The 22913-nt window shown below is 36.6% G+C and overlaps 2 protein-coding genes and 1 pseudogene across 2 annotated transcripts; 2 read left to right on the top strand and 1 right to left on the bottom strand.

Annotated features, from left to right (window-relative positions):
• The first annotated feature begins 96 nt into the window (after window positions 1-96).
• On the top strand, window positions 97-1931 carry LOC137731052 (small ribosomal subunit protein uS19x). Its single transcript, XM_068470107.2, has 4 exons — window positions 97-264; window positions 370-518; window positions 617-674; window positions 1467-1931. Exons 1-4 carry the CDS (start codon window positions 262-264, stop codon window positions 1713-1715), a joined length of 459 nt encoding a protein of 152 aa, XP_068326208.1. The 5' UTR covers window positions 97-261; the 3' UTR covers window positions 1716-1931.
• Window positions 1932-4226: 2295 nt separating this feature from the next.
• On the top strand, window positions 4227-8711 carry LOC148690021 (uncharacterized; annotated as a pseudogene).
• Window positions 8712-10569: 1858 nt separating this feature from the next.
• LOC137730671 (transcription factor bHLH92-like) lies at window positions 10570-12650 on the bottom strand. The gene is made up of 3 exons (XM_068469639.2): window positions 12136-12650; window positions 11506-11796; window positions 10570-10836 (listed from the first exon to the last, which is right to left on the bottom strand). Exons 1-3 carry the CDS (start codon window positions 12463-12465, stop codon window positions 10750-10752), a joined length of 708 nt encoding a protein of 235 aa, XP_068325740.2. The 5' UTR covers window positions 12466-12650; the 3' UTR covers window positions 10570-10749.
• Between the last annotated feature and the right edge of the window lie 10263 nt (window positions 12651-22913).

The raw sequence follows: 22913 nt of genomic DNA, 5'->3' as shown, positions 1-22913 counted from the left end.
TTTGATCGCACGATATACGATAAATATTTCATATAAGATCACTAGAATTCCCGCAATTTGAATCCGGATGAAATCCATATCCGTCAGACCCTTGGGGTTAAACACAAAACCAGAGCCGCCAGCACCACACAATCGAGATTATATAAATTCAGCTTGAAAAGAAAAACCTCTTTGCATCAGAAAACCCTAGCGGCCACTCACAGATCCGAATTCTTCCAAGCTTTGCTCCCGCCTAGCGTTTCCGATACCGAAAGCTACACCATGGTAAGTCTCCAAATCCCCACTCTCTACCTCTCTCTGAATCGCATCATTTCACTGGTACTTTATCTCTCCTAACTCTCTCTCTTTCTCTATGTTTGGGTGTTTCAGGCTGACGTTGAGGCCGATGTTGCGGCGGCCGGAGTTCCGAAGAAGAGAACATTCAAGAAGTTCAGCTTCAGGGGCGTCGATTTGGATGCTCTGCTCGACATGTCCACTGATGAGCTTGTCAAGCTCTTCCCTGCCAGAGCGCGCAGAAGGTAATACAGATGGGTCGATGCGATCTCTTTGTTTGATTTATTGGTGGTTTTGTGAATTGGGTTTGAATTGATCTTTTTGGAATTTTTGTGGTTGGTAGGTTTCAGAGGGGTCTGAAGCGCAAGCCTATGGCTTTGATCAAGAAGCTGCGCAAAGCGGTAATACTTCAGAACTTATCAGTTTGCTGATGTGGTTCGTGATGGTTTAAAATGAGAATGATGCGTTATTTATAACTGAGTTATCAGCTTCTTTGTTTTCGATGCATAATAGTTAACGCCAATGTCGGTCCTGAGCTTGTCCACCCTCTGTCAAGCATATGTTATGTACACACTATGCATCTAATTCATGTCATGAATCTAATTTCATATCGGGAATTGATTTAACTTTGTCTACATGTGTTTTGTGTTCTGGAAATGGGGACCTGATATTCCTGATCTACTTAAAATATGTGCTTTGGTTTTGTACTGTAAACACATGGGAATTGTGTGGATTTTCTTGTCCGTTTGTTTTATTACGCTTACAGAGGTTTGGCTCATAAATTGATTGATCAATGTATAAATAATGTAGGAATGACTTGTATACTCGAATGTAGTAGTCTATACACCCCTTAGAAGGCATAATCGAAATGGGACTACTGTTTAGGACACTGTTCTGTTGTTGGATTTACTTGAAGCTGTATTTGATTGATTGGATATCGATTTTGATATATTATCATGAATATTTTACAAGGAGCAATTATTAAAACAAAAGTTTGAAATGAATGCCTGTATAAGACATTGCCTTGATTAATCACTATTCACTAGTGAAAAATGAACGTTGCAGCATACTATTTTAGTGTCGGGATCAAGCATATCTTCCTTTTCGTCGTTCTGTTCTGATGCATATTGTCATTTGCTTCCATGGTTGAGGAAAGTGTGGACCTAATGAGTGTTTCTTTGTGCTTGTAACAGAAAAGAGAGGCTCCACCCGGTGAAAAGCCAGAACCAGTCCGTACTCACCTGCGTAACATGATTATAGTTCCGGAAATGATTGGAAGCATCATTGGAGTGTACAATGGTAAGACCTTCAATCAGGTTGAAATCAAGCCTGAGATGATCAGCCACTACCTTGCTGAGTTCTCAATCTCATACAAGCCTGTGAAGCACGGTAGACCTGGTATTGGTGCCACCCACTCTTCAAGGTTCATTCCTCTTAAGTGAGATTTTTGCCAGCGGTCTAGATGTCTGGTCATGTTATTTCTTACAGACTTTGATGTCGATTGCATTTTTGCTCATTGCTTTTCAGTTTTTTATATTATGACCATATCTTGATTACTATTTAGATGGAAGTTATATTTACTTTTGTGGTCCTTTGGATGCGCAGACTATGATCTGATTCTGAACGCTCAATTTAATGTCAGCATAGTTGAATTTAAATGCGTGTTATCTTGAATCACGACAGTATGTCATTGTTCTATATTTTCTCTTCGCGAAAGAGTTTGCAGCCAATTTTCTCTTCTCCCGCATCCAATACTTTAAGGCGATACACAAATGGTTGCTACAAAGTGACTAGGCAGACCGCAAACTTCAACTTCGTTGCCACCTTTCCCTCTAAATCAAACCAAGTAAGCCTATTGGAGATGTCATCTGTAACTAAAAGAACCATTTTGCCGTTCTTTGAACGAACCAAAGTTTTGCGGTTAGAAAGCATCCCAGGGACAAATCCCCTCTAATAAGATAAAGCAGGGTCCAAGATTCTGACACTCTATATTCCTTCATGATCCAAAAATCATTTGGGGATTGGGAATGATGAACACAAATATATAGTCTCCCAAAACCTCCAGATTCAGCTTCGAATAATCATCGGCAGGGGTCGGTATGGAAAACTGGTGAAATTTCTTGGTGGAAGTGTCAAGGGTTAGAACTACATAACCTTTTTCATCCAAGTCGTTACGCATTAGCCAACATAAAGCACCGTTCGAAAACACGAAATTACCAAAAACACGATAAATACCTTTGCAAGTCTTGGATCCTTTTCCAGGAGTTGGATTTTAGGCTATAAACATTGACTTGAGTAGTCACAATATTGTTAGGTTCGATTTTTGCTAAAAATGAATTTGAACTATATTATTGCTAGTCTATTGTGAGGCTTGCCCATTCCCCCACCCACTATGTTTGGATGAATAAATTTAACATGAAGGAAGCTAAATGACGGGATTTTATTTTTTAGAATTTGTGAATTTTCTTGTTTGGTTAACCTAAAAGAACAATGAAATTAAATACGGAATTTGTTTTTTTTTAACTCTCAATCATAGAAATTGGAAAAATGACAACTATTTACATGGAATTGGAGGTCCCAGATTCCAAGTTTTTTTTTATTTCCACAGTCTCAATTTCTATGTTTATGAATTCAAACAAGGGAATTGATGCATGTCAATTTATAAATTCTAACTTTTATCAAAATTCTAAATTTATTTCTCTCATTCAAACATAGTGAGGGTCTAGAGGTGCATTTTGTGCATTTGGGATTTAGGCTTGTATCCTTCTAGCGTACTGTGTTTTGGATCCAATGACATGCCTTTTTACTTTCCCAACACCTTGTTAATTCACTCCCTTATTACTATAAATAAAGGCATTGTGTAGGGGGAATAACACATCGTCTACACAACCCTACAAATATATATATATATATCTCTCTCTCTCTCTCTTTTGGGCCCCCTCTCTCCCTTGTTAGATTAATATAAGCCACAACACATTATCAGCACGCTCCTACCGCTGTGCTTAGGAATTTGACGTGGAAGTTTTCTGCATCAAACCAGTTCATCAATATCATCACGCAATCAAGTTTTTCCAAAACAACGATTTTTATCTCAATATTTTTGCAGCCCTGATAGCATGAACATTCACTAAAATGCATGACACAACTTACATTTTTTTAATTTTAGATTCTACATAAATTGTGTATGCATTATATCCATAATTGTTGAATTATGTGAATTCATATTGTCATGAATTGCATCAAATACATGTCCATACATTGAATTATATGTTGAATATGCATGAAGTTGAATTAATTTATAATCTGGAAATTGAAAAAAAAAAACCCAAATCGCAAGCCGCTGGCTTCCAGTTGCACCGCATCATCGAGCCACCATCACCAGGCCTGTAATCTGCGTGATTGAGCTACATCGCAAGCAGCGAAGTCGAGAGCCATCAACTCTTTCTCCCTAAAAAAAAAAAAAAAAAAAAACCGATGTCATTTATGGCGTCGTCCCCAAACCCACATTCACATGTGGACGAGCCACGACATATAACGCTGATTTCCATTGGGAATGATGACCTGCAGTCTGTTGTGATTTCAGTTGTAATATTCCTTTAATAGTAGGGCATTGGATAAAATTGTAATAAGGAGTTAATTGTTAGTGGAAATTGGGGGTCTTTTGTAACAGAGTCTAATTTGGAAGGGTAGTTTATTTTGTGAGTTGGCATTCACACACTCGGTGAAGGTAGCAAAGTGGTTGTCATATTCCCTTAGATTGTGGCAAAGAGAGGATATGAAAAATCAATATTAAACTCTTTTTCGATTTGCCTTTTTCTTCTCTCTACACTTCCACCATTGCTGCAGGTCAAGGTTAAACCCAGATTATTGGGATACTAACATTGGTATCACCCAACGATCTTGGCTCCCTTCCGTGCATGCCCTGCCATATTGCCGCTACGCGTGCAACTACCATGGATGCTCGTGTCTCTGCTTTGGAGGTCGCCTTCGCCTCCATTCCCAATCTCATCGCTGAGAATGTCAACTTTTCGGTTAACGCAGCGGTAGCTTCTGCCATTGATTCTCAACTTTCCGGCTAACTCGCCACTCAACTCGATCAACAACGTCCCCTTTATTTCGTGCAATTTCGGCGTGAACTCACAACTCGTACTAAAGGGTGGTGGGTTTTCTACAACGGGGAACTTTATTCTTAGTCCTCAACGTGATCGAGATCCGATTCCTTTCCCTCGTGGTCTCAATGGTTCGAGTGACGGGTCTCTGCAACCACGACCAGTGTGGTCTCCTCCAAGTTAATTTTCCTCATTTCATGGAGGAGGATAATCCGTTGGCCTGGATCTATAAGGCTGACCAGTTCTTTTCCTTCTATCACACGTCGAAGAATCAAAAGGTGTTCACCGCCTCGTTCCACCCCTCATTGGGAGGATTTCACTCAAGCCTTTTGTCTGGAGTTTGGCACCTTTGAGTTTGATGATAGGGCCGAGTCCTTGTTCAAACTTCGCCAAACAGGTACCTTACGTGAGTATATCCTTGAATTTCGAAGGCTTGCTAACCGAACCTTTGATTTGGGCCCAATTTTGCTTAAGAGTTGTATCTTGGGTGGCCTTAAACGTGAATTGAAATACGATGTTAAATTGTTGAAACCTGCCAATATGCATGAGGCCATTGTTATTGCTATGCAATTGGACACCAAACTTGCTGAATTAAAACTTCCTTCCTCTCGGGTCTCTATTTCTTTTAAATCTGTAGTCACAACCCCTCCTACTCACACTGTATTGCATCCGGTTAACTTACCCATCAAGAAATTGACTCCTACTGAAATTCAACATAAACGTGAATGGGGAGAGTGTTGGTTTTGTAAAGATAAATGGGTTAAGGGGCATAAATGCGATCTCAAACAGTTGCTCATGATGGATTTCATTTATGCCTTCTTTCCTGAGGATTGTGTTGTGGAGGATGCTGATCATGAATTGTAGGTTATGGAACTCAATTCTTGTGCCTTTTATGGCACTGCCCCGACACCAAACCTTCAAACTATGAAGGTTAAGGGAACCATTGGGGGTCACACTATCATTATCCTCTTAGACTCGGGCAGCACTGACAACTTCATTGATTCGAAGTTGCAGAAACGTTAGGGTCTCCCAGTCTAAGCTACTAGTCCTTTTGAAGTTATGATTGCGGATAGGGGATAGGTCAAAAGCTCAGGGTGTTCTAATTCTGTAGCTTTTTCTTTGGGAGGCTACAATTGCATAATGGACTTATTTTCCTTACCCTTGGGTGGCTGTGATGTAGTATTGGGGGTTCACTGGTTGTCTACAGTTAGCCCAGTTTTGTGGGATTTCCAACACTTAATTATGGCCTTTACAAAAAACCAACACAAATTCACACTACCCCTATAGATTCATCAATCCAAGAGGTCACCCTGCAACAATTGGACGGGGAACTTTACACTTCTAATATGGGGTTGCTTCTGTATTCCATGGAAACTAAACAGTTTGAGGATCGTGATCTTACTCATTCCCAATTGCAAGTGCTACAATCCCTTCTTGATGATTTTGAGGAGTTGTTTGCTGCCACTTCTCAATTACACCCTTTGAGAATATATGATCACCACATTCCTTTGTTGCCCGATGCTAAACCACCCAACATTAGGCCATATCACTATGGCTCGTTACAAAAGAAAGAGATTGAGAAGGCTGTGCAGGAGCTCTTGAATGCAGGATTTATTCGGCCCAGTCACAGTTCTTTTTCCTTTCCCGTGCTCTTGGTGAAGAAGAAGGAGGGCACATGGTGGATGTGCATTGATTATCAGGAACTTAATGCGCTCATAGTGAAGGATAAGTACCCAATCCCTTTAATTGATGACTTACTTGATGAGTTGTTTGGTGCTCACTATTTTTCTAAATTGGATTTAAGATCGGGGTACCATCAAATACTTATGAATCCTGCTGATATACCAAAAATTGCCTTCCAAACACATGAAGGCCATTATGAGTTCTTGGTTATGCCCTTCGGTCTCACCAATGCTCCAGCAACTTTCCAAAACTTAATGAATGATCTCTTTAAACCTTATCTAAGAAAGTTTGTGCTTGTCTTCTTTGATGATTTGTTGATTTATAGCAACAGTTGGTCTGATCATTTGGTACATCTCAGATTGGTATTTTGACAAGTTGTAACACAGTAAATTGTATCCCAAGAGCTCTAAGTGTTCATTTGGACAGTGTAAGGTTGAGTATTTGGGCCATATTGTATCTCAAGAGGGGGTGGAAACTGATCTAAACAAACTGCAAGTAATCAAGGACCGGCCCGAGCCTAAGAATGTCAAGCAGTTGCAAGGTTTTATAAGGTTAACAAGTTATTACACGAAGTTTATTCCCGGATATGGGGGAATCTATCAACCCCTGTACAATCTCACCAAAAATGACAGTTTTGAATGGTCTAGTGCGGCTGTAGTAGCTTTTAACAAGCTTACGGCTACCATGGTCTCACCCCAAGTCTTGGTACTTCTTGATTTTTCTAAACCCTTTGAAATTGAATGTGATGTTTCAAGTTGTGGTATTGGTGCAGTACTACAACAAGGAAGGAGGCCCATAGCTTTCAGTAGTTAATCATTGGGTCCTAGGAACCAATCTTTATCCACCTATGAGAGGGAATTGATTGCCATTGTCTATGCAGTGAAGAAATGGAAAAATTACCTCCAAGGTCGACATTTCCTCATCAAAACAGACCATAACAGCCTCAAATACTCCTAAACCAACGGGCTAATAACCCTTTTCCAACAAAAATGGATGTCAAAACTTCTGGGCTTTGATTATGAAATCTTATATAAATCGGGTCATGACAATGTAGTGGCTGATGCACTATCTCTGGTCCATCGTCATTCTCCACTTCAAGAAGCCTCTTCCCTTGTTATTTTGGAATGTGCATCCATTTCATATCCATATGGTGGGTGGTTGGATGATTTTAGGAGGTACAATGAACATGATAATTGGATTGCAACAAAGACCAGAGAGGTTTTCGAGAGCCTTAATACTAGCACTGGAAACTCACCAATTGCTAAGTTCTCAATTGATAATGGGTTCTTATGTTACAAGAAGAGGATTGTTTGAAGTCCAGATTCTGAGTGGAAAATTAAACTGTTGGAAGAACATCACTCAACCCCAACTGCAGGTCACCAAGGAGTGGTGAAGACTTATCACCAATTGAAGAAACGATTCTATTGGCATGGAATGAAGAAGGATGTGTGACAGTTCATAGCTACTTGCCATGTATGTCAGCAAAACAAGTATGAAGCAAACTTTCCTCCAAATTTGTTGCATCCACTGCCTATTACCCTTCAGGTGTGGACTAATATTAATATGGATTTCATTACTGGGCTGCCTCTGTTCGAAGGGAAATCGGTGATCATGGTTATGGTGGATAGGCTATCTATGTACTCTCATTTTATAACCATACACAGCAGCTGGAGTTGCACAAGTTTTCCTTGATAATGTGTTTAAATTGCACGGCATGCCTTAGTCCATTGTTAGTGATAGAGACCCCATCTTTGTCAATGCCTTTTGGAGAGCCATTGTTAGTGATAGAGACCCCATCTTTGTCAATGCCTTTTGGAGGGAGTTCTTTAAACTACAAAATTCCAAACTATGCATGAGCTCTGGATATCACCCTTAGAGTGATGGACAAAAGGCTTTTGATTAGAAAACTAGTATTAAGGACAAAGAATTTAGATGCAGATGCAGAGCTTTGGAGTTTGAGTGTTGTGTTTGGTAAATTATTAATAAATAAATCGAAAACTGGGAGCCAAATTCATTAATTGTTTGTCTACGTATCTACTTTGCAATGACTCTGCAATGGCTGCGATGGCAGTAGCCTGGTGCACTGGGTTCAGTTGTTTGTTTTTGTCTGTTGTACTTTCCCATTCATCATATCCCTCGATTCTATTTCAATTGCTTTTTACAATTGTTCATTTAATCTCAGTTATGTAAATAAATGCAAAAAAATGTTGTTGTTTGCTTCCTAGTGCTGAAATACTTCAGTTTTATTTGCAGTTCTTGGTTTTCTTGCATGGTATTTGTCCGAGAAGATCAAAGTGTTTGATCATAGAGGCGATTCCGCAAAGCTCTCCATTATATTTCTTCCATTACTATGTGCTGCTTTCATGGGAATCTCTCGTGTGATGATTACTTAATCATTGGCAGGACGTCTTCACCGGAGGTCTTGTAGGAATTGTCACAATTTTGATTTGTTACTTGCAGTCGTTCCCTCTCCTAAACCAGCGGGATGGATGGGCACCTCAAGTGTATTTCCACATGCTGGGTGCAGAGAGGAATGTTGGCGTGTCCTTATCTTCGGCCACAAGGTTAAGCTCTCTTCGTATGCGAAGAACAGATATTGAGAGTCCAGACTCAAGTATGCAAGATTCGAGTGCACCAGTCCACTAGTCACTGGAAGAAGGGAGAAGACCCTGAGTTGAGTTTGTATGTCAAATACAAATAATATAGAATGTGTATATACATTTTGTATACACAACGTAGTACTTATTCGATGGCTCCATATCATATTTGTAGCTCCTAATATCATTCTTTATCAAATGAAAATTTTATAATTGAATATAAAAAAAATGTACGACTTTTTTTTCTGAATTGCTTTGTTGGTTTTTTGGTGAAGAATGTGATGGTTTTCCATTATCCTGTTTTTTAGTCTGAGGCTGTACCAAACACTTCACTAAATCAGTCCAGATTAATCTAATCTAAGCCACTCCAGCTTAGTCCATAAAGCTAGTCCAGTCTGAGATAGTCCGGTGCAACAAACGCATCCTAAAAGTATAATATAGTGTTGTCTTAAACATAACAAATAATAAAATATTATCTAAACAATTTATATAATATATTTATTTAGTGGACAATGGGTAATTATTGTTTATTTTCTTTATTATAAGGCTGGTGAACTTTCACACAACACTAAGCATCTTTTTCCACTTTCCCGATTCCCTGCTGACTATTCTCTCTCTTTTACCTCGGCTTCTCCGCTTCTAACTTTCCATCCCTTTGATCTTCTTCTCTCTTGAAAAACAACAAATCAAAGCAACTCCCTCCAACCCTCCATCTCTCCACCGTACATCTCCCTCTCTCCATCCGTCTATGCTATGCCAGCACAACACTTCTCCGTTTCTAGGCACAGAAGTTCTGGTTTTGCGCTACACGAGACATCTAGAGTTTTTGGGTTTCCACTTTGCACATACACAGAGCTGAGAGACGAGGAACAGCCTAGCATATGCCGCCTAGCGCTGCCTAGACTCTCTCCGATTTATTGAATGTTTTGCTCAAAATCACCACGGAAGCCACTGCCCAGTGCCTAGGCCATTTTTTAGTTTTAGTTTATTTCAACAAATTAGACGGCTAACGGGTTTAGACGGATTTAGATAAATTTGTTGTATATATAGTATAAACAAGTGTCTATTTATTTTTTAAAAAAAAACACACATAATTATATGGGAATACATAAACCTTAAAAATAAAATGACAAATAATAAAGTATTAAAACATATTAAAAACATGGGAACAAGCATATAATGAGTATTCGTCCAAGTATTTAAGTCTCTTACATTTTATTGAAATTAGAATGCAAAATAAAAGTTATTGATTTTCTGTCTCAGTAAAAGTCGCGACCTAGGTAGGTTTAGACAAGCGCCTAGGCGGGCTTGGCGGACGTCTAAACGGGTCTAGGCGCACTTTCTTAATTTTCAAACGCACAGAGACTAATCGGAGCGGTGACCAGCCGTCTAATGCCTAGGCGGAGATTTTTAGAACTATAGTTTGTAACCGTTCCAACAATTTAGTGTATTTATTTTTTCTTTAATTAAATAATGTTCATATTTCATTTGTTCGTCCGTTTATTTTCAACTATCTTTTGAGAGATTCTACATTAAATAAATTATCAAAGAATTTTTGTAAACATCGTGCGCTTGCTAAATCCGTAAATCGCACCAATAAGTTTGAATGCAAATAAAGTTGCTGCTTTGTTTCCTTTTTATCTTATACATTTTGATGTGATATCTTCCAATGCCTCTATGGAATCAAATTCTTTTCCAAGTTCAGAAATCACGAATATTGGAAACTGATCAAGTATCTTAGATTTTCCGAATTATAATTTAATTCCTAAAATTTACAAGTTTTTCGAAAATTTTGAACTTTTGCGTGGGCGGACGTACGATCTCCGAGTGCGCATACAAAGTTTTCTCCGACCAAAAAGAAAAGGTGTTAAAAAGTTTTTGAAAAGTTCTGATAATAGTATGCCATTTATCACATCATTTCCACGTTTTAAATTAGAGTATAATAATAGGTCATGTTTGAAAATATAAACTTGTAGTTAAATTCGATAAGTTGAAAATTTTCAAGCCACGAAGAGACAAATAGACCCATTCGTTTTCCATATTTCAAAAGTCAAATGTCAATTGGAGCACCAAATTCCTGTCTCCCTTCACCTTCCTGGAAATGGAAAACGCAACTTCCTCTCAGCTTCATTGAGTGTTTCTTGCACAGCCTCTTCTATCTCTGCAGCTCCAATCTTCCCAAAAATACAATAAAATACAGAATTTTAGTGTTTTATTATATAAGGGGTGAGTGGTGAAAAACACCACGTGTGCGTTCTCCTATATTCAATTAATTTATGGATAAGAATTGTTCTATCTTCCTATCCTATGTATGTCCATGCAAAGCACAAAGCTTTAAAACGTAGTTGTCATTTTTGGCCTAGAACCAAACGTAATGACCATTTTAAATAAAATAAAGTACTTGGTTAGGACAATCTGATTGTCGTTTTGCGCTCAAATTGAAATTCTTTTTTTTTTTTTTTTTTTTTTTTTGGTATATTAGATTAGTTGTTAAAGAGAAAAAGTACTAGGTATAATGAATTTTTTTATTTTGTTCAAATTTATCTTACCTTATCAAAATCAGATCAATTAGTATGAGTGAAATTTAAAGGGGAAATCATCTATCCTACTCCTTTTTATTTAATTTTGAAAAAAGAGTAATGCTAGGGAGACTATATTTGTCGATAAAATTTGCAAATTAAATGATGTATCACCAATAGAAATGAGCACATTTATCAACGTTTAAATAATAATCTAATCGTCAACTTTCATATCATTTAGTTTGTAAAATTTTGTCTCCCTAGCATTGCACATGAAAAAATAGCAAGAATTTATGATAACTTCAAAATTATGTGCATGCATACCTTGGTTTCAATTTCCAGTTCTGCTGAAAACTCCTCAGGAGAGAAATTAGAGTGAACATTTCTGGCTTTCAAACCCAAATATTGCAAGCACTTAAGAACCTCCAACATAGAATCAATTCCTGATGTAGGATTAGCCACCTTTAATCTAATCTTGCTCCATTTCACTCTTTCCTTTTCATTTTCTACCAAAAGTTCTTCCAGCTCCACGTTCCTCTTGATCAATTCCTCCTTGTACCTCTCCAGCCGCTGAATGTTCGTAGCAGTCATTTGCACAATCCAATTCTTATCACTCTGCAACATGTAGAATTGGAACACCAAACAATTATATAACAAATCTCTTGCTCATTTGCGCAATTCGAAATAGTTATATGCTCCTCTTAATTTTTCATAGGAGTGATATTTGCATATCATTTTTCATCTTCTGAACACCCTTTTGATTCTGGCTCTTGAATCTCTTTTAATTTGTTCATCAACTCAATGTCTAGAAAAAACAGAAGGATGTGCAAAAGGTTATGTGGATCACTCCAATAAAAACACTTTCATGAAAATCCGATTAAGAAACTATACTATTTTGGAGTGCTGATAACGGATATTAAATTTAGTTTAATGTGGTTAACTGAATATACCCACCCTGGTTCCCTTGGGCAGTAAAGAATGCAAGGCTAAGTAGCTCTGCTTGTGCTTCTCCCTTCTCATGCGCTCGTTGATCATGCGGCGAAAACCCCGTTGTCTGCCGTCCTGTTCGGCTTCATTTCTTGCCGTTGCAGGTTGCCAGCTTTTCCTCAAGAATTGCAGCATCCTCTTGTTCGTATTCATGGATTTTGTGACATCATTGGGAAGCTTATCAATGACGGGTGTATTTGTGTACGGCACAAAAGCGCTTTGATTCAGCACTACTGGAGGCCTCTCGTCATACCATAACAATTCATCTTCCAATGCTTTGAGGATATATTGGTCCATTTCCTTCTCTCTCTCTCTCTCTCTCTCTCTCTCTCTCTCTCTTTGACAGATGTGTGTGTTGTACCGGGAATTTCAAATTTCAGTTATAAAGCACTTGTCGACCTGGGTTTGCTGCAATTAAAAAGATTTTAACAAGTGGTCAACCATCTGGTTTTGGTGAGCGAGATTTCTCGGTCAAAACAATACATATATCATTCCTCTGTGTGTACATGATTGACTTTGGAGTCGTTTTGTTGGGCTGATATAAATAGTTGAGTTGATCATTGTGCACATATAAAATGTTTATTTTGATATATTATATTCACACATCTCAAATTATTTCTTTCGTATTTTTTTAATTTTTTAATATTTTTTATACACTACTAATACTTGATAGAAAAATATTAAAAAAATTAAAAGGATGCAGAGAAGTAATTTGGAGTGCGTGATATAATCTCCCTTCATTTTTAAGTTCACGTCCACGACATGTTTACTTGTAAGAAATTTGACAAACATATACTTCATCAAATTTCAAAAATGATTGAGAGTTAGGCGAAAAATTAAGTTAGGTCGTGGTTGGTCTTAAAATTGCAGTATTAAGCTGAAGTTGTTCGAGCTCAATGTCGTTGCGAGGGTGAAGTTGGCCAGGCTTTTGAGCTAAATCTCGTATGGACAAGTCTTTAAAGGAAAGTGATACCAATACTTTCGAAGAGAGAAAAAAAAAAAAAAAAAAAAAAAAAGGCCTACTTATGATGTCTACTTCACTTTGAATTTTATTCTTTTGTTTATTTGAGTTTCAACAATTAGAATAGTCTATTTCTTTCGTCTCAACGCATAAATTCTTTTGCAAAATATTAGCCAAATCAAACGGTTGTGGTATCTAATTGTGCTAAAAAAATTTAAAAAAATTCCGTTCATTTTTTGTGTAATAATTAGTCAAATTTCCTGTCTTTTGATTTTCCAATTTTTTTAACAAATATTCCGTTCATTTTTTTTTATCATGTGTTGCCCAGTTGCTCTGAGGACAAAAGAGTTCTTTGTTATTTTACCCATGACGGGCAAAGGCTTTTCGTCCTCATATCTTTGTCGAATGGAATCCAGCAACTTGGAGAAGACCGCGATCTTATTGGAAGAGATGGTCCTCTTGATGAAGGCAACAGATTCAACGGTGTAATTTCCAGATGAGAGACGTCGCTAACGTCCATAACAGCCTTGCTTGATGCCATTGGTGATTGGGATCTCACACGATGTGTCATTGCAGAGAGCGACTGCCTGGAGGCGTTGGATTTTCGTACCTTGACGTGGTGTTTGCCTTCTTCGCTGTTGTCGGCAACTGTTTCCAAGAAGATGGTGGAGGCAGCGGTCTCTAGGAACTGCGCCGTGATTAAGAGCTTCCCGCGGCGGTATTGGAAGAGGAAGGGGATGAGAGTGTAACAGATGATGCACTGGAGCACCACCACCTGCAACATGAGGTTGCTGGATTCTCATGTTGGGGGTCTCCTCCATGAGTGTTGTGAGAGAATGAAAATTTAGAAAGAGTAAAAAAAGTTGAAAATTAAAAGGGAGTTTTAACGAAAAATCATATTTTTACACTAAAAAGTCAATTCTGGTACTATTCATTTTACCTTTTATTTTGTCCTTATTGTTAAAACTCAAAGTTTTCAAGCCATTTTCATTAGTTTTCCTAAATTAAAATAAGCAAAATGACTTTCTTACCCTTTGATGTTTCTAACTTAGCACACGTCAAAGAAATATTGGATGAAAAATTCAGAAACTTAACGGTAATAGGTACAACTAGAAAAATGTCCGCACGTTGCTGTGGGACTTGAATGCACGAATCTTAACCATATGAATTAGACACATGTAACTTGAAAAAAAATTCAATAAAATCATGAACGAATAAAAAGGATAGATGAGTGAAAGGTGAAAATGTAGGTTGTTTTTGTTTTAGCAACTAATCTTTCAAGCATAAATGTTCAAAGCAACAAAGATGTAGTATGCCTGTTTCCATAAGTTACAGAAGCAAGATGCAGTCCACACATATTTTGCCCCTGCAGTTATTGTGGCAAAATACATGCCCTGCAGCCTAGGCACCTATTCAGTAGTTACAAAAAAAAAAAAAAAAAAAAAACCAAATTTCAAAGCAATAAAGATACATGATGCCTGTTTCCATTAGTTACTACACAAGGAAGATATAGTCCACACATATTTTGCCCCTGCAGTTAAGGTGGCAAAATACATGCCCTGCAGCCCAGGCACCTGTTTAAGCAATTACACAAAAACTCAAAAAAATGTTCTGTTGTTGTTTCAGCAACTAAGTTTTCAGTTACACATGTTTTAAGGGAAAAAAAATGGAGAACATCTTTGTAGCAATTCATAACGGAGACTGCAGTCATTCATTTTTTCGACGAACGAACATCTTTAGCACTATAGTAAAAAACATGAATTATAGTTTAGCAAACACTGGTATAACAAATGTTATGCAAGCATGCATGTGTAAAACAAATTCTAATTTACCTATCTTTGGTTTTTTTGGCTTGAGACTTTGTTTTGAATGCAGCTAACGGCTCTTTATCAGCATGCTCAATCTTAGAGACAACCAGTTTGTGGAATTCTCTGGCAATTCTAGCAGAATTGGTTGTCTCTATTTGCCCGGTGCGAGTTTTTTTTCTATGAATGAAGGTACAATTTATAAGGTCAGAGGGAATCGTAATAGGTATGCAAAAAAGTGTCAAAGAGTGGTGCAAAAAAATTGGCTAACAACTTTTGATCAGCGGCGTAACACATAAGTACACCCAAGATAAGCAACCATATTTATTAAGATTTAACACATAAGATGATAATTGAGAGTAAAACTTAACCTGTCGGGTTTGTCTACTTGATCAATGAACAATGCTCTCTTTGAAGTTTTGGGAGGTGCAACCGATTAGGGTTGGTGATCTGGCCGCTGGGAAGGCGTCACTGGGGCGGGAGTTGCTTCACTCATAATTTCTTTTCCTGTGGCTGCAGCAGATGTTTGCGGGTCAATTGAGACAATCGTTGGGTTCAAGGGCAGTTGATCTTGAATCAATCCATAAATGATGAAGTCCGTTTTCCGAAAGTCACTGTTTTGATTGCCAAAAGATAGCAAAAATCTTTTTGTCTCTCCCACCAATTTTTTCAGAGGCGGCGACACCATGAAGGGATCGTCATATCCGTCCTCTATTACCAAAGTGTGGCAAGAAACATGAAGTTTCTTTTCAGCGTGCCTTCCTAACATGAGGAAGTTGTGCTAATTTGTGCTGTCTTCCACTATAAGATTGATTTTGAACCTAAGGAAGAGTTGGATATTTTCATGTTAGGCAGTTATTACTACCATTAACATTCTAAAAGTATAGATTGCCAAAAGCATGTTAATAAAAAATTAAGAGAAAAACCAATGTCCCTATAGACATCACAATAAATGAAAACAAAATGTACCCAAACGAAAACAGTTTTGTAGATCTCACATTTCTCCTTTTTTCTATAGATGGGATGCACAGCAAATGCAAAACCATAATAGAACATGTCTTCAAATCAAATATATGGACAGTCAAATAAGCCTTTGGATTTCAACGTAGTTAAAAAAATTAGGCAAACATAGATTCCTATTTCATTTTTTTCTCACAACATTCTCAAGTACCAAACACCACCAAAACTAATCTCATAAAGCCAACAAATTTAACCAGATACCAACTAATGGGTGTAAGAATGCTAATGATCACAAAATCCTGAAACGAAAAAACAAAAAAAGCCAATATGACTAAACTATCTTGAAGTAAAATACGACAGGAACTATACGTCTGCGTATTGGAAAAGCAGGCAAAATGAGCACGTCATTGCAGTCTAAACATGTGTTTAAAATCATTTTTGGCATCAAATTACACAAAAATTTGTGTCCAAAACGAACCCAGAAAGCAAGGAACTAATCAAATACTGCATTATATTCTATCTTAGTAAGGATTAACAACCTATAACATGCAACATTTAATGCCCATGATTGTGAAACTTGCAGATATAATGAAAGGGGAAAATTCCATTTCCTTCAACAAAACAAACAGAAAATAATCCCAAATTGACATGCAGGATGTAAGATGCAACTTTCTCATTCATTTATCAGCAATCTAGTACCTTTCCCACCAATTACCCTATCTCACCAATTAGTTGTGATCCAAATACAAGGACGCTTTGTTTACAAAAACAACTTTGAATAAAAGTCCATGAGTATTCCAAAACTTTGGTCAACCAAAGACACTCCCATCCATATGTATATCGAAGGCAATTCAAGAGGTTGTAGATTGAGTCACAAAGTATAAACATAAATTGAAAGACAAATAAATTTTATAATTGCAAGAAATTTAAAAATGACTAACCAGCTTAATACAACATTTAGATGTAAAATAAGTGTAAAAGAAATTACCATGGTTCAGGTAATCTAATTAATAAACCATGTTCATTGCACTCAAATGATCCGGAAGTTTTCTTGACAGCTTTATGGCAGGACGGGCACGACTTGTACCACCAACCTCTAGTCAAATCAAATCCAATGACAGTCGCTTTGCATGCAAAACTTGCATTCTGTTATGGAATCACACAATTTTTAAATAATGAAATACATTTAATCATCTTGTAAACATGAAATATAAATGAATAAAGAAAAGAGCAAGAAGAAGAGCTAAAATTTATTATTAAAAAGATGTGGCTTTTGTTAACAAGTATGTGATAAGAGACTAACTTTGTGAGTAGAAGGAGCTCATCAATCATTTTGGACTCAAAATTAGGACTAACAGCACGATCTGCATACATCTCAGCTGAGGTGCGCAAGATTCGAATAGGTGATCTTATATGCTCAAACCTGATTCGTGTATGTTTAGGTTGAGAAAGATAAATAGAAGAAATATAAACAACAAAGTTATTAAAGGAAGGTTGTCGATTTACTTTTGTTTGTATTGGGTGAGTTGCGGAATCTCTGGATTGAAAATACAAATAGTTGATCCAGTGCTTCCAAGAACAGAGTTTCCTATGTATAAAACATAACAATAAATAAATTGAAGGTTTAAGCAGCTAAATAAAGGACATTGAGGTGCAACCTTGGTATTGTTTGACTTTGAGGCTTGTTAAAGCAATGAAGATGGGCGATAGAAGGGATTGCATTCCATTGTCCTCAATAGTCGTTGCAGCTTCTCCCCATAAGGTGGTCCTAACCGTTTTGCCCTTGTAAGTTTTTAAAAATGTGATGTTTTATATGTCATAAATACGACGCCTTATGTATAAAGCGTAATTTGAACTTAACAGAAATAGGAATGACTTGATATCTTGTAGGTTCAGATTCATCTTCTTCGCAATGTTTGAGTTTTGCATAGTCGGCTCTTTAATCGGTTGCACAGCCGTTAAGCAACTAAACACATATGCGAATGATTTTTAGCGGTGAAAATGATTGCACACCAAAGGCAATGAATAAATTATAATAACAATTTTAGATGTTAGTGCAACACATAAAACCAAATTTGTTACCTGTAAGCTCAACATCGTTGTTGATTCTCTTATGAAGCTGATCAAGGTCAATCAAATTGAATCACTGCTTTGGGATCTCCTGGTTTGTTTTGTCAATGGAAATGATTGTGGTTTTCCTATTTAATTCAACCTTGGCAGGATGAGGGACAACCTTGCTCGATATCTTGTTGTGAACAACGTGAAATTTGCTGATCTCCTATGCATCGTCGACTCTCAGAAAGTCCAAAAAAAAATTGGATGTCTCGAGCGTTCATAGTCGTGTGAACTGCATCCCTCTGTTAGAAGGAGAAAATTAAAATAATACAGATTATTAAATGAGCAGGAGAATATTTAACACATGTGGTTTAAGAAGCTCAAAAACAGTGAGGATAGCACAATTATGGCCACAGAGACAACAGTTATGATAAAATACACCATAACAGTAAATATTACTTTATGAAATGAAATGATAGCAACTGAAGCAACCTTGTAAATGAACTTTTAATTATATTTTTATGGGTAAAAGAGGAAACAAAACAAATTAAGAAAAAAGAAGAATTGATGGTTTCTACTTAGTTTTGTTTACATATGTAAAAAAACTTGTTTATGCAGAATTAAATATAATAGCTATAGTGAAATGCAAAGAGAGCAAAAGTGCCAACAACACACTCTAAAATTTGTTTTTCCAAGAACGAAATTTATTGTAACACATACCATTATATGGAGAAGATGGAATTTGATTTCTTTTGGATTTGCATGAATGTAGTGGCCCTGTATAAAAATTGATATCGAGGCCCATGATTGAATCCAATAAAACAATTAACCACACAAACATTAATTATGTGAAAGTGATGTATAATTGGGCAGCGAATTGCGTAGCACAATTAGTTCATGAACTTTAGAGAATGTTTGACCATAAAATTTGTTGTACCAAGAACACAGTATGCAAACTTGGATATATAAAAACGTAAGCAAAAGGTGCAAAATTCTATATATGTTAAAACCTAAACTCGGATGGCACTGTTCTAGGGCAGTGTGCTTCCCTTTTTGCTTCTGCTTCTTTCTGGTTATTTCAACTTTGACCTTCAACATTTTTGTCTGGTTTCTTTTCTTTCCCGCTTTCTGCAGTGATTCCTTTTCACTGCTTTTAGTCCCTTTTTTTTCCCATTTCTTTTGCTTCTCTTCTTTCGTAGCCGTCTACTCTCTCCTCTCTTTGCCTCTGTTGGTCTCAAAGTGGATAGTTTTGTGGTGAGTTCTTCTAATCTTGCATCTACAACTTTTTTATGCAACTGTATGGATTGTATTCTATTCAATTTTAGATGTTAGAAGCTTTTAATTTTTTTTGGGTTCAATTTTAAATGGGTTGTTGCTTTCAGAGTTTTCGTTTGATGACATAGACGGGGTTTTTGGGGAGAAACTTTTAATCCGTGAGTTTTTTTAGTTAGGTTGTGTTGTGGGTCTTGACAAATGGATTTTCGATTTGTAAATGGATTTCTGTTGAAATATTTTCTCTTCTCATTTTTGTTTTTTTTGTTTTTTTGTTTTTTTGTGCCATCGGGTTTTGCATGTGGGTGTATAATCAGGTTTTCTTTTGAATTTCAGGGGATTCAGATTTTTATTTTTCTGGAACTTTTGTCTGCGGCTTTGGAAGACATTTGTGCTTAAGGTGAGAAACTTTGGTTGCTTGCTTGCTTTTGGGTTTTGTTGTAGAATTAATTTTTTATTTTTTATTTTTATTTTTTTTAAGAGTTACATTCGTGGGAATTCATTTGTTCTTCTTTTTTCCTGCATCTGAAAAATGCCACATGATGTGAGTTTACAATTAAATATGAATATCAAAATGGGTTTTCTGTGCAAATTTTCTTTTTCTGATTTTATAGAATCGAAGAGGATGTTAACTATGTTGTGGGTATTGGTGAATTTCTAGCATGTTTAAGCGTGCAGTTTTTATTATAATGTATGGATTGTGTTTTGTTCAATTTTAAATCTCAGAAGCTTTTAATTTTTTTTGGGTTCAATTTTAAATGAGTTGTTATCGACCATTGAATTGCTTTTGGAGTATTCATTTGATAAGAGAGAATTGGGGGGGGGGGGGGGGGTGTTTTTCTTTTGGAGTATTCATTTGATAAGAGAGATTGGGTGAAACTTTTGATCTGTGAGATTTTTAGTTAGGTTGTGTTGTGGGTTTTCGCAAATTTCAATCGTGTTTATGCGTGCATTTTTTTGTTATAGATTTGGAAGAACATAGCATTACAGGGTGTTGAGGGTTTGATGGCGGGGGGAAAGTAGTAGCGTTAAGATTTTGCAGGTGAGATATTAGGGTGAGAAAAAAACGGGACAAACAGGATCGAAGACACATTTGGGATTAGGGGTAGCAAAACAGGGGAAAAGAATATGACAGAGGAATGGACTCTTAATTTTTTTCTTGACTGGTTTGGGATTTTACTTGCCTTTGGGGTCGTCGTTGGCGTCAAGAAATTTGGTGTCAAGTGGTGTCTGTTTTTTCATAACTTTTATTACTAATTTTTATGTCATTTGAGATTTTGTGTCCTGGGATTTCTGAATTTTATCGTTCATTGTCGGTTTTTAAATTTTTTTTGTCTTCATATGTTTGTTTAATATGTTGTGTTTGTGCCGGGACACCATTTTGCAAGTTCTCTTTCCATGGGGACACTACATTTTATAAGTGATGAGGGTGAGGTTTAGATACTCAAAACACTCCATTTTTTTCCAAATATGCGCGTTTGGTTCTCTTCGGTTTTAAATGTTTAAAATTAAATGGTTATTTTGATAAAATGGTTTATTAGTTTATCTTATGTGTTGTGATCAGGAATTCAATTGGATTGGGTAAAATGCTTTATCAATTTACGTTATAGGGAATTTTGTGTATTATGGTCTGTGAGTTTTATTGCTCATCATTTGTTCTTTTTTCTTTGCTTGCCGGTTTCTTTTGCCGGGGATCACTATAAAATTGCTTGAGGCCAAGATTTAGATAATAAGATTCGAAACGAGGCGTTACTTTTCTTTTTGGAAACTAATTTAAAAGCTCTGCATAGATAGTTAACTGTGTTAAAATTCTTGATAAAACCTGAACCTTTTGTTATATGTGAATGTTCATTCCTTACTACAAATATAATTGGCATAGTGGTCTAAAAAATTAAAACCCATTGACACATGACATCAGAAATTCAAACCAATTTCTACTGTTACCATTTCCTTCTTTCATTCAGATCATCAGCATGTAGTTCGAATCTAGATCAAACCTAGATCAAATTCAGGTGACATTATTTATTGTCATTGTTTCAATAATTTACATTGTTTTAGTACCCAAGTTTACAGCATGAGTTGAAGATCCAAGATCATTTTGGCAGAGACTTAGATATTGAAGACACTAATTTTGCTCCTTATTTTGTAGTTTAATGTCCAACTTTTTACATGTTTTACACACTTATAACACCCACAGTAACGCGCGGGCACTATGACTAGTTCTCACCTATTTATCAACAAACACACAATCGAGACTCTGTGGCTGAGGATCATCTCCGATGGTTTTTTTGGATCCACATCCTACAAACCCTGATTTGGAGCTTGTTTGCTGGCTGGTGTGGCCTCAGACAATGAAGTGGCATCATCTCCATCGATCTAGATAGAAAAAAAAAATTGAGAGTCAAATTAAATTGAAAACTTAATAAGCTAATTTATCAAAGTAGCGGTCGAGTCATGTTTAGAAAAAAACCAAAAGGACAAAATAACAATGCAACCTTATACCTTCATGTAAATGTTTTAAAACATCTTTATAAACTACGTTTTTTGTATAACCGTAAGACACGTCGGAATCATGAGCAATAATAATTTTTAGACCCGTTTTTGAGGTGACTCTGGACACCGCAACATATAGTTGCCCATGAGAAAAAACAAGTTGCGATAGATACAAACCAACAATTTTCAAGGATTGTCCTTCGCTTTTGTTGATTGTCATTGCATAACAAATTTTTAGAGGGAACTATGGCCTTCGCAAGATAAAGGGAAATTTGTGCTGAGATGAGTTAGTGCATCTTGCAACTTGAATGTAAATACCCACGAATTTTTCTGAACATCTAAGATGCATTCATGGATTGTTAACAAGCGACTCATTTTCTAAAATGTGGGTTAAAAAAAAAAATTTCTGATTTGTTGAGAAAGTGCAGTTATGAACAACATATTTTAAAACCCAATTAAAACACCAACCAACCAATAACAGAATCACAGAGATAAAATGCTTAACAACATTCAATAAAAAAGCAAGAACACTGGCCTAAACCAGAATAACAGAGATAGCAATGGACCTTCGACCCTAACAGAATCGCACAGACAAAATTAAAAGGAAAAAAAAAAAAAAAAAAAACCGTCCAACCATTGGACAATTAGATCCCAAACTAACTACACAAACATGACAAAAACTAAAACATGGAGATGTGCAACACAAAACCTGTAATTAGATCCCAATCACAAAATGCCAAAACAAAATTCCTAATCTAATTATCCCTATACTAACAGCCCATCCAAGCAAATACAATTCTAATGGGGTTTAGAACAAATAAACCAATCATCCAATTTGAATGGCGTTTGGAACAAATACACCGACTACTCAATTTTCTCAAGCTTTACATAAATAGACACATACAGATACATGCACACAATAGAAAGAAGTCCAGTTCCATTCTAAGCTCAAACCACCAAATACATGCTTAGTTACTCGACCTTGACATAAATGGACAGATAACATATACGCACATAAAATAAAAAGAAACTCAGTTCCAATATAAGTTAAAACGAACAAAAATGAATCATATATTTAAAATCCAAGCATGAAAGCTTCATGAATATAAATAAAAAAAAAAGGTACATAACTAATTAGGCTTTCAAAAAAAGTGATGGTGCATAATTATATACCTCAAAACATCAAGGAACCAACTTCT

This window comes from Pyrus communis, chromosome 16, assembly GCF_041283825.1.
Source record: "Pyrus communis isolate YQ-2024b chromosome 16, ASM4128382v1, whole genome shotgun sequence".
Taxonomy (NCBI): Eukaryota; Viridiplantae; Streptophyta; class Magnoliopsida; order Rosales; family Rosaceae; genus Pyrus; species Pyrus communis.
This window is presented reverse-complemented; position numbering and strand designations above follow the sequence as displayed.

Excerpts from the sequence above, each read along its gene's own strand:
- LOC137731052 (XM_068470107.2), top strand. Across the intron at positions 519-616 it reads CCTGCCAGAGCGCGCAGAAG|GTTTCAGAGGGGTCTGAAGC; the intron begins GTAATACAGATG and ends TGTGGTTGGTAG. Across the intron at positions 675-1,466 it reads TCAAGAAGCTGCGCAAAGCG|AAAAGAGAGGCTCCACCCGG; the intron begins GTAATACTTCAG and ends TGCTTGTAACAG.
- LOC137730671 (XM_068469639.2), bottom strand. The coding sequence starts at position 12,465 with ATGGACCAATATATCCTCAAAGCATTGGAAGATGAATTGTTATGGTAT. Across the intron at positions 11,797-12,135 it reads TACTGCCCAAGGGAACCAGG|AGTGATAAGAATTGGATTGT; the intron begins GTGGGTATATTC and ends TACATGTTGCAG. Across the intron at positions 10,837-11,505 it reads AACTGGAAATTGAAACCAAG|ATTGGAGCTGCAGAGATAGA; the intron begins GTATGCATGCAC and ends ATTTTTGGGAAG.